This window comes from Salvelinus sp. IW2-2015, linkage group LG27 (genome assembly GCF_002910315.2).
Source record: "Salvelinus sp. IW2-2015 linkage group LG27, ASM291031v2, whole genome shotgun sequence".
Lineage (NCBI taxonomy): Eukaryota > Metazoa > Chordata > Actinopteri > Salmoniformes > Salmonidae > Salvelinus > Salvelinus sp. IW2-2015.
In genome coordinates, this window is record NC_036867.1 from 10,672,429 (window position 1) to 10,689,007 (window position 16,579).

A 16,579-nucleotide genomic window follows, 5' to 3' on the forward strand; every position below is an offset into this window, starting at 1 on the left:
ACACACACACACACACACACACACACACACACACACACACACACACACACACACACACACACACACACACACACACACACACACACACACAGAGTAAAAGCAGCTCATCCCCTCTCCTCGTTTGGGACTCACAATGAGACAGGCCTTTATCCCATCTCTACTGCTATTGACGAGGCATGGACACAGAGCACTGCCACGCAGGCAGGCACCAACGCACACAAACAATAGGCTTTGCTTTGCCGAGTTATCTTCATCTATATATGGTAGGGAGAAACTCTTTTGTAGCTGTCTGCTTTAGACTGCGGAGGTATCTAAGTGTACCGTTTCCTCTGGCAGGGTATATATCTGCCTTGGTAACGTAGAATTCTCAGTGGTGGAACTAGTACTCAATTGTCATAATTGAGTAAAAGTAAAGCTACCGAGAAAATGACTCAAGAAAAAAGTGAAAGTCACCCAGTAAAATATGACTTGAGTAAAAGTCTAAAAGCATTTGGTTTTAAAAATACTTAAGTATCAAAAGTAAAAGGAATTGGTAAAATGTACTTCAGTATGAAAAGTAATAGTATACTGTAAATCATTTCAAATTATTTCTATAAAGCAAGCCATATTAAGCACCATTTTATTTTATTGACATGTAGCCAGGGGCACACTCCAACACACAGACATAATTTACAAACAAAGCATTTGTGTTTTGCGAGTCCGCCAGATCAGAGGCAGTAGGGATGACCAGGGATGTTCTTTTGATAAGTGTGTGAATTGGACCAATTTCCTATCAAAATGTAACGAGTACTTTTAGGTGTCAGGGAAAATGTATGGAGTAAAAAGTACATACTTTAGGAGTGTAGTAAAGTAGAAATAGTAAAGTAAAGATACCCCCAAAAAACTACTTGAGTAGTACTTTAAAGTATTTTTGACTTAAGTTCTTTACGCCACTGATAATTCTCTTTCGGCTGGAGTCTATATTGCTTTAGAGGACTTCAGGAGTCAGTAAAGTTTACAGGAAAAGTACAGACTAAGCACTTCTTCACTCCTGTCTTCAGAAACCCAATTCCTGTAAAAAGACATTAAGACTCGGTGGTATGTTGTGTGTGCTTGAGATTATAAAAACAAACAGGGAATATTTTGTCTGCCACGCACTTCCTCCCTGATAGCTGTAAACCTTGAAGTCCGAATCACATCTCTGAGACGACAGAAATAGAGGGAGCGGTCCACACTCTACCTCAGATAAACAATCTTCCTGTTCTCTCAATTCAATTTCAATTCAAGGAGCTTTATTGGCATGGGAAGCATATGTTAACATTGCCAAAGCAAGTGAAGTAGATAATAAACAAAAGTGAAATAAACAATAAAAATGAACAGTAAACATTACACTCACAGAAGTTCCAAAAGAATAAAGACGTTTCAAATGTCATATTGTGTGTATATATACAGTTTCTCTCTCTCTCTCTTTTCCCTTTCTGTTAGAGCTGGAAAAACAACTTTTATAGCAACTTAAAGTAGCTTTTTATCCCAATAGTGCTGTGTACTGGGGAGACTTGGCTCTGCTGTCTGTCTGACTGTGTCTAGTGCCACCTGGGTTTGACAGACCAGGCCTGTAAGCAGTGTTAATGTTGTCTGCAGAGTGTTTGCTGCCACTGATGGACTGTTTGCGCTGCAGACCATCTCATCAACATGTGCTAGTAGTGGGACCCAGTCTGTCTGTTGTTTTAATGCCCTGTTTCTGCAGGCCATGTCTCACACACGCATCTCTGTCACGCTCTCTCTCCTCTGTCTGTCTCTGTGTCTCTCTCTCCTCTGTCTGTCTCTGTCCTCTCTGTCTCTCTGTCCACTCTGTCTCTCTGTCTGTCTGTCTGTCTCTCTCTACTCTGTCTGTCTCTCTCTACTCTGTCTGTCTCTCTCTTCTGTCTGTCTCTCTGTGTCTGTCTCTCTGTGTCTGTCTGTCTGTCTGTCTGTCTGTCTGTCTGTCTGTCTGTCCGTCCGTCCGTCCGTCCGTCCGTCCGTCCGTCCGTCCGTCTACTCTCAGTCCATCCCACCTATCTCTGTAAACCTACCCCTCAGCTACTCTCAGTCCATCCCACCTATCTCCGTAAACCCACCCCTCAGCTACTCTCAGTTCATCCCCCTATCTCCGTAAAACCACCCTGCTCCTCAGTCTTACATCTCGAAACCACAGCCTACTCTCATCCTCCCACCTATCTCCGTAAACCCACCCCTCGTACTCTCAGTCGCATCCCACTATCTCCGTAAACCCACCCCTCAGCTACTCTCAGTCCTCCCCCTATCTCCGTAAACCCACCCCTCAGCTTACTGTCTCAGTTCGCTTTCCACCTATCTCCGTAAACCCACCCTCAGCTACTCTGTCCATCCCACCTATCTCCGTAAACCCACCCCTCAGCTACTCTCAGTCTTTCCACTATCTCCGTAAACACCCCTCAGCTACTTCAGTCCATCCCACTATCGCCGTAAACCCACCCCTCCGCTACTCTCAGTCCATCCCACTATCTCCGTAAACCCACCCCTCAGCTACTCTCAGTCCATCCCACCTATCTCTCGTAAACCACCCTCAGCTACTCTCAGTTCTCCCACCTATCTCCGTAAACCCCCCCCTCAGCTACTCTCAGTATCCCAGCCATATCTCCGTAAACTTACCCCTCAGCTACTCCTCAAGTCGCATCCAGCCTATCTCCGTAAACCCACCCTCAGATACTCTCAGTCCATCCCACTATCCGTAAACCACCCCTCAGCTACTCTCAGTCCTCCACCTAAAATTCCGTAACCCACCCTCAGCTACTCTCAGTCCTTCCCACCTATCTCCGTAAACCACCCCTCAGCTACTCTCAGTCCTTCCACCTATCTCCGTAAACCCACCTCTCAGCTACTATCAGTCCATCCCACCTTCTCCGTAACCCACCCCTCAGCTACTCTCAGTCCTTCCCACCTATCTCCGTAAAACCCTACTACTCTCAGTCATCCACTATCTGCGTAAACCCACCTCAGCTACTCTCAGTCATCCCACTATCTCCGTAAACCCACCTTCAGCTACTCTCAGTCTTCCCACCTATCTCCGTAAACCCACCCCTCAAGCTACTCTCAGTCCATCCCACCTATCTCCGTAAAACCCACCCGTCAGCTACTCTCAGTCTATCCCATCTATCTCGTAAACCACCCCTCAGCTACTCTCAGTCCATCCCACCTATCTCCGTAAACCCACCCCTCAGCTACTCTCAGTCCTTCCCACTATCTCCGTAAACCACCCTCAGCTACTTCAGGCCATCCCACCTATCTCCGTAAACCCCCCTCAGCTACTCTCAGTCCTTCCCACCTATCTCCGTAAACCCACCCCTCAGCTAATCTCAGTCCATCCCACCTATCTCCGTAAACCCACCCCTCAGCTACTCTCAGTCCATCCCACCTATCTCCGTAAACCACCCCTCGCTACTCTCAGTCCATCCCACCTATCTCCGTAAACCCACCCTCGCTACTCTCAGTCCTTCCACCTATCTCCGTAAACCCACCCCTCAGCTACTCTCAGTCCTTCCCACCTATCTCCGTAAACCCACCCCTCAGCTACTCTCAGTCCTTCCCACCTATCTCCGTAAACCCACCCCTCAGCTACTCTCAGTCCTTCCCACCTATCCGTAAACCCACCCCTGCAGCTACTCTCAGTCCATCCACCTATCTCCGTAAACCCCCCTCAGCTACTCTCAGCCCATCCACCTATCTCCGATAAACCCACCCCTCAGCTACTCTCAGCCATCCCACCTATCTCTGTAAACCTACCCCTCAGCTACTCTCAGTCCTTCCCACCTATCTCCGTAAACCCACCCCTCAGCTACTCTCATCCTTCCACCTATCTCCGGTAAACTTCCCTCAACCCCCTCCTCTCTGTCCCCTCCATCATCTAGGACGTGGTCTTGTTTTTTCCTCCCCTTTCCTTGGTTTGTCACTAGTTAGAACAGCCACAAAGTCAAAATTGGCTAAATCGGAAAAGTCATGAAAACACAAATGAGCTTTTTGGTTATAAATTAAGATTAGGATTAGGCATAAGGTTAGCAATGTGGTTAGGGTTAAAGGATACTTTGGGATACTTACCCGGAGTCATTAACTTGTGGATACCATTTTTATGTCTTATGTGTAGTTTAAAGGGAGTTGCTAACTAGCATTAGCACAATGACTGGAAGTCTGGGTTTAAAATCTGATTTAAGAAGAGAAATTGTAGAAATAAGTTGGATTTATGACTTTGTGGTTGTGGTAACTTGTGACGACTCTATGTCTATGTGTGGATACTTTAACCTTTGACCCTTCTCTTCTCTCCTTTGTGTAGGTACGGTGGCAGCCATCGCAGGGCTCCACCCCGGCCAGTGTATATCAAGGTGAACACACATCAAACGTCAGTAAGGAAAGCCACGCCAGCGTCATCGCACACGTTACTGCCTGTAGGAAATACAGAAAGACCCACACAGGTAATACGGAGAGGAGAGGAGAAGGGAGAAGTACTAGAACTCCAACTGCCAGCCCCACCCCCCCACCGCACCCCCCCCCCCCCACCCCCCCCACCCAGTGTCTTAACCCAACCCAGTCTCTCCTACAACAGCCTCAGCCCACAGTGAGCAGTGAGCCAGGGGTCAGCCCTGCTCTCTTCTACAGGAGCCATACTAGTATTATTCCTGCTTAATGACCCAGCTTTCCAGTCTCTCTCCCCACACACACAGAGGGAGAAGGGAGGCCGGGGAGGATAGTAGAGAGCCAGGCTGGATGGGGGAGAGAGGCTGGGTGGCTGTGGGGCCGAGGAGGGGAGGGGAGTAGAGAGCCAGGCTGGATGGGGGAGAGAGGCTGGGTGGTGGGGCCGAGGAGGGGGGGGAGGGGAGTGGAGCCAGGCTGGATGGGGGAGAGAGGCTGGGTGGCTGGGTGAGAGAGCTTGGAGAGTGTTGGGAGGTAGCCAGCTACACTAGTCTCCTCTGTTGGAGAATGTTTAGGGAGAGATGGAGGAGAGACAGAGGCGGGAGAGATGGAGGAGAAGAACAGAGGGGGAGGAGAAGAACAGAGGGGAGAGGTGGAGGAGAAGAACAGAGGGGGAGGAGAATAACAGAGGGGGAGGAGAATAAAGAGGGGAGAGATGAGGAGAATAACAGAGGGGGGAGAGATGGAGGAGAAGAACGAGGGGGGAGAGATGGACGGAGAAGAACAGAGGGAGAGATGGAGGAGAAGAACAGAGGGGGAGGAGAATAACAGAGGGGGGAGATGAGCCAGCCTTGGAATTGGTGGTTTAATGAAGAGCTACATGGTTCCAACACTACTGAGATTCTGGTTTACATCAGACCAGAGCACAGGAAACGCCCAACGGGGGGATGACCCTAGCAGACCACAGCGCAGTGGGCGATCACAGCATGTTGTCCTGGCAGGGAGCTGGCCGTGGGTTGGGTTGTGGAGGGGACACACACACACGCCCTTTTGTCTGCCTGTGGCACGGAACAGTGGTTTTGATGAGATTGGCATGGGGGTTGTGTTTGTGCTGCAGTGTGTTTGTGAAGCCTTGTCAGTTTTGCTTGACAGGCCAACCCTGACATCATAGACCAGAGCTGTTGCAGCTATTTCACATGCAATGTTAACCCCTCTTTAACTGGTTTCCAACCACACAGCAGGACCACTGCACCAACTGGCTGGTTTTAAGGTGTACATTGAAAAGGCAGGTCCACTTGTATAAGTAACAGGTGTTTTGTGGTTTCTCCATACAGCAGGACAGTATACAGTGGGTGTATATACAACAGTGAGAGTTCCCAGGAGGACCAGGGAGAACCAGAAACAAAACTGCTGAGGAGAACGGGGACGGCTTCCAGTGTAAAGTAGAGGGTAAGATAACACACACACCACACACACACACACACACACACACACACACACACACACACACACACACACACACACACACACACACACACACACACACACACCACACACACAACACACACACACACCACACACACACACAGGGACACATGCAGGCACAGACAGGCACGTGCAGCCCCCCCCCCCCCGAGTTCCAGACTCTGAAGACAGAATTCCTCCATCCTGAACGAGTGCAGATCAGGTTGTATTGGCATATTGGGTCATCGCATTAGTGCAGGGGCGGTATTGCTCATCTTTTCAGAGCTGAGGTGGAGGGAGGGAGAGAGAGATAGAGGGAGGTTGGTTTGAGAGGGTAGGGAGAGAGAGAGGTGGAGGGAGGGACAGGTGAAGGGGATGGAGGGAGGGAGGGAGGGAGGGAGGGAGGGTGAGGGGGGATGGATGGAGGGAGAGGTGGAGGGTGGGAGAGGTAGAGGTGGAGGAGAGAGATGGAGGGAGGGAGGGGTGGGGAGAGTAGAGGTGGAGGGAGGGGAGAGAGAGAGATGGAGGTGTGAGTCTAGAGGGAGGGGTGGGTAGAGGTAGAGGTGGAGGGAGAGAGAGAGAGATGGAGGGGTGAGTCTAGAGGGAGGGAGGGGTGGAGAGCGGGAGAGGTGGAGGGAGGTAGAGGAGTGGTGGGAGCCATAGGGAAATGGTCTTCCCACTAAATGACCTCTAGATAGTTTGGTATTTCTGGAGAGAACCGGAAGAGTTTCTCTCCTCTGCTTATTAGTTAGTTCAGAACAGGCAGCTATCAGCCGGACTATCAGCCAGACTATCAGCCAGACTATCAACCAGACTATCAGCCAGACTATCAGCCAGACTATCAGCCAGACTATCAGCCAGACTATCAGCCGGACTATCAGCCGGACTATCAGCCCGACTATCAGCCAGACTATCAGCCAGATTATCAGCCATACTATTCGCCCGGCTATCAGCCGGACTATCATCCGGACTATCAGCCATACGATCAGTCATACTATCAGCCATACTATCAGCCATACTATCAGTCATACTATCTGCCATACTATCTGCCATACTATCAGGCGGACTATCAGCCGGACTATCAGCCAGACTATCAGCCCGACTATCAGCCAGACTATCAGCCAGACTATCAGCCCGACTATCAGCCCGACTATCAGCCCGACTATCAGCCCGACTATCAGCCAGACTATCAGCCAGACTATCAGCCAGACTATGTGCTGCTGAGATAAGGAGCCTCTTTCTCCCCTTATCACGGAACATTAGACATCATTAGTGCCTCATCCCTGGTGTGTATTTGTGTGCCTTACAATGTTGTGTACAAATTGTGTGTGTTCCACCCCTGCTGTTTGTACGTCTCACCTGTGCCATGTAGTACAGGCCCAGTATGTGTGTGTATCTCACCTCAAGTGTATGTATGTATGTATGTATGTATGTATGTATGTATGTATGTATGTATGTATGTATGTATGTGTGTGTGTGCTCCTCTCTCACTCCTTGTGTGTGTTCCCCCTCTCAGAGGTGATGGATAAGTTCAACACCATCGCTATCATTGACGGTAAGAAGGACCACGTGAGTCTGACCGTAGACAACGTCCATCTGGAGTATGGAGTGGTGTACGACTACGACAGCACCGCCGGGATCAAGTGTAGAGTCCTGGAGAAGATGGTGGAGCCAAAAGGATTCTTCAGCCTCACAGCCAAGGTAGGACAGGGCCCACTGAGACCAACAAATAATGTACAGGACTGTTTAATAGATGAGAGTCCAGGCTTTCATTTTAACCCAGGACTTACACAATGATGCAGTTAAACCAGGTGTGGAGTTGGACCAGAAGCTTGTTTTCTGAACTCCAGGTTTGACACAACAGTTAATGTGGAGTGTGTGTTTCATTCAAGGTGTACTAGGCAGAAATCACTCTGCCATTTCCTGGTTGCTAAAAGTGAAATAGTTCGCCTAATTTTTGTTTGTGGCAAAACAAGCAAGTATAGTTGAGAGAATCATTGTACCATCTAAACCGCTGTGTAACATTCGTTCCATAACCCCAAATGTTGTATTCTCAGCTATTTGAAGCTGGTGTACAAAACCGAAAGTAAAAGCCGCAAAAACTAAACTTAAGAACAGGAACCATAGAAAGAGCGTACATAGAACAGATCTACCACCTCTTAGACTTGCTAGCAATGAGAGTGACAGATCTATAACTCACAGTTCTATGTGAAATTGGTCGGGTGGCCCAAAAAAGTTGCGGATTGAAGCTTTAAGCAATCACACTGGAGACACCCACCCTGTGGTTTGATCATTGTGCTGTACAGAGACATTTCTGCAGAGGAAATGGGAAAAGGGAGGAGAGGAGAAAAAAGAGGAGAGGTTGGAATTTAATTACCTGCTAGATGATACATAGTGGTGTTAGATCACCTCAGAACCCTGTGTGTTGTTATGATGCTAACAGAGCTACTATATAATGAAGAGACAAATGTGTGTGTGTGTGTGTGTGTGTGTGTGTGTGTGTGTGTGTGTGTGCTGTCTCTTATACACATCTAGATGTGTATAAGAGACAGGCGTGCGTGCGTGCGTGCGTGCGTGCGTGCGTGCGTGCGTGCGTGCGTGCGTGCGTGTGCGTACAGTACATGGTGCGTTATGAGACCGGTACTACATAATGAAGACGTACAGAAAACAGATGAGTTGTTTGTGTGAAATGTAATGCTGCTTCCCACTGCTTTTCATATTCTTTTCATTTGATATGTAGGTGCATTGATTCGTCTCTCCTTCAAAGAAACACGTTTCCTTAATGCGGCACATGCACAGTCGATACCTGGCTGTCTGACTAGAACATTCATAGCAACATACAGTAACGCGCTTTTGACTGTATTTCCCCCCCCCGTGATTTTCAGCAGCAAAGCAGCCACTGTAGACCGTTCTCTGTTGAATCATCTTAAGCTGAGATCGATGCTAATCAAGTGTTATGAAGCCTGCCAGAGAGAGAGCCAGTTCTGAGACGGCTAGCGTTTTGTGATGACTGAGGTGTGGGGTGCTAGCAGACACTAGTGATGGGAAGTTCGGCTCTTTTCACTGACTCTGATCTTTCCGACTCTTTCAGTCAAAAGAACGACTCGTTCGACTCATTTCGTTCATTTGAGCCAGTAATGCCCAGAGCACGCAGGACCCCCTGCCGTTGAACGATGAACAGAAAACATTCTACAAGCCTCTCGTTCAAATATCATTTACCATTAGGGGCTTATTGGAGCTGTCATTTGTGACTGAGACTTGTAAAAGCATGCTTTAAAAAGTGTACATTTGTTAATTGCTCGACGTACAAATAAGACAAGCTCTTGGTACATTTGAAACAAGGTCTAGTTGAGGCCGCAACCGGACTACATTGTGAACGACTCTTGGCGGAATGCATTGCTTGCCTGCCGTGAGGGTGATGAGCCCAATATCGTTCGGGAACTGCAGCACCCCAAACGATTTGGTCTATGGTTCGGGTTTGTTGAGCAGAGGCTGTGTATGTTTTGGTTCTACAAAGCTGTGTCCAACATAACATTCAATTGTTTGCAGTCATTCTTGCACCATGTGATCAATTATCAGTTCTACACATATCTTTTTGTCCTCTATGCTGCCTGCAGCATGATCTATTTTGCCTGCGCACACCTGATAGACGGTTGTTGGTCGGAGGATGTCTCCGAAGTCACTGGTTGAGCTAGTATTAATCCTGCTGTAGAATTCATTGCGGCCAGCAGGTCAAACAAGGTTATTGTGCCAGGGTAGGAACCAATGTGTTGGTCAGTGTTTCCTATGGGACCCTATCATTTTTGGCTACATTAAATGTTTCTTCATGTAGCCAACATATTCATGCTTCCCCTATTCCTCTTTGATTTAGAAGATACTGTTGCACAGACGACATGCTGATTTAGGCGGAGAGGGATGACTCAAGTTGCGGTGTAAACTATAAAAATGGACGTTACACACGGCATATTACATTTAACAAACCAAACATTCAAATACCGTTATAGAAGGTAAAGTAACAACCCAAACCTGTCCGTGCATCCCAAACCGTTATTTGGGGCGGCAGGTAGCCTAGTGGTTAGACCGTTGGACTAGTAACCAAAAGGTTGCTAGATCGAATCCTCAAGCTGACAAGGTAAAAATCTGTCGTTCTGCCCCTGAACAAGGCAGTTAACCCACTGTTCCTAGGCCGTCATTGAAAATAAGAATTTGTTCTTAACTGACTTGCCTAGTTAAATAAAGGTCAAATAAATACTTAAAATACGATATTTCCCCCAGCCCTAACGTAAAGACACTTCCCTAATGTGGAAGACGACCTCCCTGCAAAATATCTGCACACTGTGACAACACTTCAACGAGTTATCAACAAAAGTTGTTTTGAGCGAGGAAAAGTAAAAAATAAAAAAAAACAGATCTGGAAGTGTTTTTCAGTTGTAGAGTACCAAACATATGTTATTTTCTTAACCCATCTAGTAAATAGTGGCAGCACAGGTTTTAAGTTTCATGCTCGCTAGTCTTGGATGCTAGCCAGGGAGAAGTTACATGGGGATGCGGCGGAAGTATTATTGGTAGGACTAAGCAGGAATAATCATTGAAAACTGTGAGAAACCATCTACATTCCTATTAAAGTGAGATGAGGAAAGGATGGTTAATATAGCTCAGCTATTATGTGATCCATTTTAGTCTGATTTCAATATTGTAAGGCTTTCAATATTGTGGTTGCGAGGTATGCGATGTTGACGCATGGTTCATTTTCGAAAATTACAAACCTATAGCCTTGTTTAACAAATTGACACAAATATGAAATGATGGCTGATGGTACATTTGTTGAAAGTAACAAGCGTGGAAATAAGACAGATATTGTGCACTTCTCACCGGTCGCTACTTTCGTCCCACGCCTATGTTACTTCGGCCCCGTCGGCAAGAACAGAAGTAGCGTTAGAGTAGGTCTGTCTATATCATTTGAACTAATTTACCCTAGAAATGAAATGACAGTTTCTAATGGTGGAGGACATACTGTATATAAATTGTTTGTCATAAAATATAGTGACTAGCTTATCGATCTCTGAGTTTTGGATCAAAACAAACAGTGTTACTTCTGTCCCGGTTCTCCCCAACCCGATCTGATCTTTGTTGTGCGTTAGGACTGTTTTAGTTCTGTTCTCATACCTGAAATAGCTTTATCAGATTGGTCCCCATTTGTCTGGGTCACGCACACACACAAGCACACGTGTGTGCACGCACACAGACGTACACCAGACCGCAAACCAGCATGGATTTACGACAACAGTAAGACTTGTCAGACACTTGAACCCAGGCCAAATCTATGACTTGTTCTGGATATTAAAAGTCTGTCTGTGTCTCGTCCCCCAGAAACTAAAATACATTTTAGTGTTATTACAAACATCTGCCCCACTAGTCCTGGGTTGAGAGAGAGAGAGAGAGCGAAAGATAGAGAGGGTATGAGGGAAACAGAGGGGGAAGAGAACAGAGAGAGAGAGAGAAGGCGAGAGAGAGAGGAGAGAGAGACGAAGAGAGAGAGAGGGTTGAGGAAAGGTATGAGGGGGAGAGGAGGAGGGGAGAGAGGTAAGGCGAGGGGAGGAAGAGAGAGAGGAGAGGAGAGAGAGGGGAGAGGAGAGAGAGAGAGAGAGCAGACGAGAGGGAGAGAAGGAGAGAGGAGAAGGAGAGGAGAGAGAGAGAGGGAGAGAGAGAGAGAGAGAGAGAGAAGAGAGGAGAAAAAAGGGGAAGGAGAGAGGTAGAGAGAGCAGAGAGAGAAAGAGAGAGAGAAGGAGAGAGAGAGAAGAGAGAGAGAGAAGAGAGAAGAGAGAAGAGAGAGAGAGAGAGAGAGCAGAGAGAGAGAGAGAGAGAGAGAGAGAGAGAGAGAGAGAGAGAGAGAAGAGAGAGAGAGAGAGAGGAAGAAGAGAGAGAGAGAGGAGAGAGAGAAGAAGAGAGAGAGATCGGTGTGATGTTGAATTTTAATATCACCAACGCTGCTGGGCACTTCATCTCTCCTCCACTCCTCTCCTCCTCCCGCTGTTACATTTCCCCTGTCGTTCTTCTTCTCTTCTGGTGGGCGTCCAGTTAAAAAACAACAGAAAGAGGGTTTTTTTTCCTCCGTCACTCTTGCCTTTTCTGCAACTCTGCTTCTTTGGACTTTCTGTTTTCTTTCTGTGATTTAAAGCTGCACTATGTACGTTTTTTGGCGACCCGACCAAATTCATACAGAAATGTGAGTTCTAGATCTGTCAGTCTAATTAAAAGCAAGTCTAATGAGCTGTAGATCTGTTCTGTGTGTGCTATTTCTATGATTCCTGTTCTTAAGTTTAGTTTTTGCCTATTACTTTTATATTACTACAAAAAGTAGTAATAGTTATGGATGTGGTTATGGAAAATATATTTCACAGCGGTTTAGATGGTACTTTGAATCTACACTATGCATAGCTTGTTTTGTTCACATAAACTGAAATTAGGTGTACTATTAGAATTTTAGCAACCAGGAAATAGTGAAGCGATTTCTGCATATTGCACCTTTTTAAGGATTGGATAGGACCTTTTACCCCGTATAAGTTACATGTAATAAAGTCAGCCTCCTTCTCTCTAACCTTTGTCCTTCAACCCTGTCAGATCCTGGAGGCGCTGGCGCATAGTGATGACACGCTGGTTCAGATGTGCAGTAGACTGAGCTCCAGCTGTGACGTCATCCCCGAGAACCTGCAGGTCCGCTTCAGCGCCATGTGTGGAGAGCGGGTGGAGCACATTAACAGACGTATCACCAACTACAGAAAGGTACGGCGTGTGGTGGTGGGGGACGGGTGTGTGGCGCTTGCTTGCGTGCGTGCCAAAACGTGTGTGTGTGTCTCTCAGGTGGTTGTGAACAAAGTAAAGCAAGGATTTACATCATCTCCCATTGCGAAGACACATTTTCCTCTGTCAACACATGAATAATTTTACTAAAAAGTATATGATAATATAAAGCACCATTCATTCTACTACTCTAGACAGGATGCCATGACCACTTCACTGCTGACACTTCTGTTATCAGAGCATCATTACATTTCCACTGAATGACTGCATCCCAAATAGCACCCTATTCCCTAGAGCACTACATAGCCCGTAGGGCTCTGGTCAGAAGAAGTGCACTATGTACGGAATAGGGCACCATTTTTCCCCCTAATATTTTGCTGTGGAATTTGAATGTGTCTGTTTATATGCCGAATGAAAGATCAACAGAAAATAATGAACGAGTGTCACCCCCTGTATTCGCTGAGACAGACCGAGACAGACCGAGACAGACCGAGACAGACCGAGACAGTTATTTACCAGGGATGTTGACGCCGGCCGGTCAGATTGACATGAGAAGTGAGAGGTTATGAACAAGATGCGCTCTTACGTCAACAAGGTAGAACACTGGCCTGCTGAAATGTAATCAGCTCTTCTTGACCCTTGAGAGAGGTCTGGATAATATTTAGGTAAGCGGCGTGTGGTTTGTGTATGTGAGCACGTGTTTATATGTGAGYGYGGGGGGGGGGGGGGGGMGATAATCACTTCTAAACTCTGGCTATACCTTTGGTGGAGCCTTGGATTAACCACAGCTGGATAGACTAAAGATCTACATCCTGGCCTAATGTTGTGTAATAACTCCCCCCTGTACATGTGCCATTCCAGTGGAGGGAGGGAGAGAGGGAGACCGTTATGTAGATTTCCTGGTGGGTCGGCCGGCTACTAGTGATGGGAAGTTTGGCTCTTTTTACTGACTCCGATCTCTTTGACCCGTTCAGTCGAAAGAACGACTCTTTCGACTCCTTTCGTTAATTTGAGACAGTAACGTCATTTTGTGATTGCTAGGCGTACAAATATGATGATTTATTTGAAACGAGGTTCAGCTGCGACCGCAACCGGACTACATTTGTGGAAGGAATGCAATGGCTTGACTGCCTCAAGGGAGATTTGCCCAGTAGGCTATCAATCGTTTGCGATGTGTGTGAATGTTATGTAGGGTCTGTGACAGAGGGTTCACCCAAAAATGTTTTTAGGATGCTGAACATACCCCGCAGGCACCTAGCATATTAACACACAGAGATGCTATCAGTCACTTAGTTAGTACGCAGACCAGGGGAGCATGGCTTACAGTACAGCGTTTGGTGGCGTGCAGATTTATGTTCCTGTTTTCCATGGTTGTGTATGAGATTTACCGTGCAGCCCAGGGGAAGTATATATTCATTTAAACAATATAGTATTTATATTGTCCAGGGTAATGTATCTGACAGAAGACATTTCTTCTTCTGGTTTCAATGGAAACTGCCAAACCACAATACACTATGATGGATCTCTCTATTTGTCCGGTGTTTGTTAGTTCTGCATGGACGTATGTGAATGGAAAACCCCCCTCTGAAACACATGCACAAGCATGCAACCGAGATGAAACCATACCGAGGAAGAAGGTCGAGCATCTTGAAGTGATACGTCTTCATAGAACGTATCAGTGAAGAAGAAGAGCTGTTTAATGTTACCTGTTTAAAATACTTCGTCAGACTGTGTGCAATAATTCTCTGGTTTCAGTTAAATCACCCAGCCCAGCCTTAAACATGGTTATACTTATGAATGAGTGTGTTGATAGGTGATGTGTTTCAGGGTTCAGAGTTGCTCAGACTTGTAAATACTCCACATAAACACAGACTCTGGTTGTTTGTTACGCACATTCTGTTTCCTGTGTCCAAACGTTGATGAATGGCTAATGGCTCAAATATTTAGCATAAATCAATGGATTGCAGAGGGGAATGTAAATGATTCTGACAGGGGTATTCTGACCAGATTATTACTGCTTGGCAAAAGCCTGCATCCAGAGACCGAAAGAGCTAGGATTCAAGTAACTTTCCCCAAATTCTAAGGTTTTACAGAAATCCCGGCTGTAAGATTCCTGGAATAAGCAGGAAATAATGGAATCCCCAAACAGGGGTTTCTGGAAACTTGGGAATTTTGCAATCCTGAAGAGAGCATCACCAAAGCATTGTTAAATGCTAACTCCCACCATCTCTCTCTCTCCTCCCTCCAGTTCTCGCGGGTGTTGAAGAACAGGGCGTGGCCCACCTTTAAGCAGGCTAAAACCAAGGTGTCCCCGCTCCACAGCAGCGACTTCTGCCCCACCAACTGCCATGTGAACGTGATGGAGGTGTCCTACCCCAAAACCACCACCTCTCTGGGCAGCGCCTTCGGAGTGCAGCTGGACAACAGGAAGAGCTCTACCCTGGAGAGAGGAGGTCGTAACGCCGAACAAGGTGAGAGAATAGCACTAAGCCCTGACCTCTGACCCTAACCCTGGAGGGGGGGGCGGCAGATAGCCTAGCGGGGTTAGAGAAGGAGCCAGCAACGGAATTTGTGGTCATCTTGCTAGGATGCCAATGTCCATTGTAGTGCTCTGTTTAATTCTGTCCGTCTCCCAGGTAAGCTGAACCCCATGGTGTACGTACAACACACCATCACCAGTATGGCAGCTCCGTCAGGTCACAGTCTGGGTCGTACGGAGGGTCACGGCCTCCGCTTCCTGCTCCGGGAGGATGACCTGCTGATCTTGGACTCCTACCAGAAACTACTGGGCAAGCTGACCACGCTGGTGAAAGAGATGGAGGGCCACGCCTCACAGATACACGAGTGAGTCTGGCAGCACACACGCACGTACACACACGTACACAGATATGTGCAGGCACACACACAGACGTGCGCACGCCTGCCATGCACGTACGCACTCATGGTGGAGGCACACACACCCTTACTCAGAAGTATTTTGTTTGTCACTTCAGGAGTGGAAGAATTTGTTTATTTGTCGGAGACTATTGGTTTGATTTCCATTTTAATATGCACTGCATGGACGGTGAAACCGGCTGGGGAGAAAATAGATTTTGTAATAAGCAGAGGAAATTGTGTGATATGTAAAGACCGGCGACTGCTTCCGCTGATGCCGTTTCCCCTATTATAAACACACACGAGCACATGTACACACACACACACTAGTATAAACTGGTCCTCCGGATACATGTGAGCCTCATAAAGTGAGGCGTAGTTTTAGAAGGGCATTGTGTGTGATATAGTGGTCTCTAGTGAGTGAGTGGTCTCTGGTGAGTGAGAGGAGACTTAGTCATTCTCTCTCAGGTTGTTACTCTAGTGCGTGTGTGCGCGTGTGTGTGTGTGTGTTTCCTTGCTGGCCATGCTTGTTCCAGTGCTGTTGATGGATTCATTGGTTCACAGGTTCAGAGTCACAGGGAGGAAATGTGAAACACTGACATCTGACAGGAACCACACACACACACACACACACACACACACACACACACACACACACACACACACACACACACACACACACACACACACACACACACACACACACACACACACACACACACACACACACACACACACACACACACACACACACACACACGCTTCTCAGCACGGATGTTAATGACATGCTTCTGTCAATGCTAATTAGTGTATGCACACATTGTGATGCACTGAGACATTCCTTAAAGGTAGTCACACACACACACTCCCACAACCACCCCCATACAAGCACATACCTTCCTCCCAGTTATGTAAAATAGCTCATTAAAGGTGATCTGTAACAGGCTACAGCATTGTCAGACCGCGAGCAGCAGTACTAATATAACCTGTAATGAGCAGCTAGTCGTGGCGTGGCTAATTTGCTGTGACCTCTATGGGT

At 47.1% G+C, this 16,579-nt stretch overlaps 1 protein-coding gene across 1 annotated transcript in view; it reads left to right on the top strand.

Moving 5' to 3' along the window:
• The window catches only part of prex2 (phosphatidylinositol-3,4,5-trisphosphate-dependent Rac exchange factor 2), a 220,312-nt gene that overhangs the window by 115,797 nt on the left and 87,936 nt on the right, over positions 1-16,579 (top strand). The window contains 9 exon segments of the mRNA XM_070435678.1: positions 3,523-3,683; positions 4,325-4,386; positions 4,388-4,450; positions 4,452-4,463; positions 5,736-5,850; positions 7,382-7,566; positions 12,487-12,648; positions 14,915-15,137; positions 15,303-15,510. Coding sequence (XP_070291779.1) covers positions 3,523-3,683; positions 4,325-4,386; positions 4,388-4,450; positions 4,452-4,463; positions 5,736-5,850; positions 7,382-7,566; positions 12,487-12,648; positions 14,915-15,137; positions 15,303-15,510 — 1,191 coding nt within the window.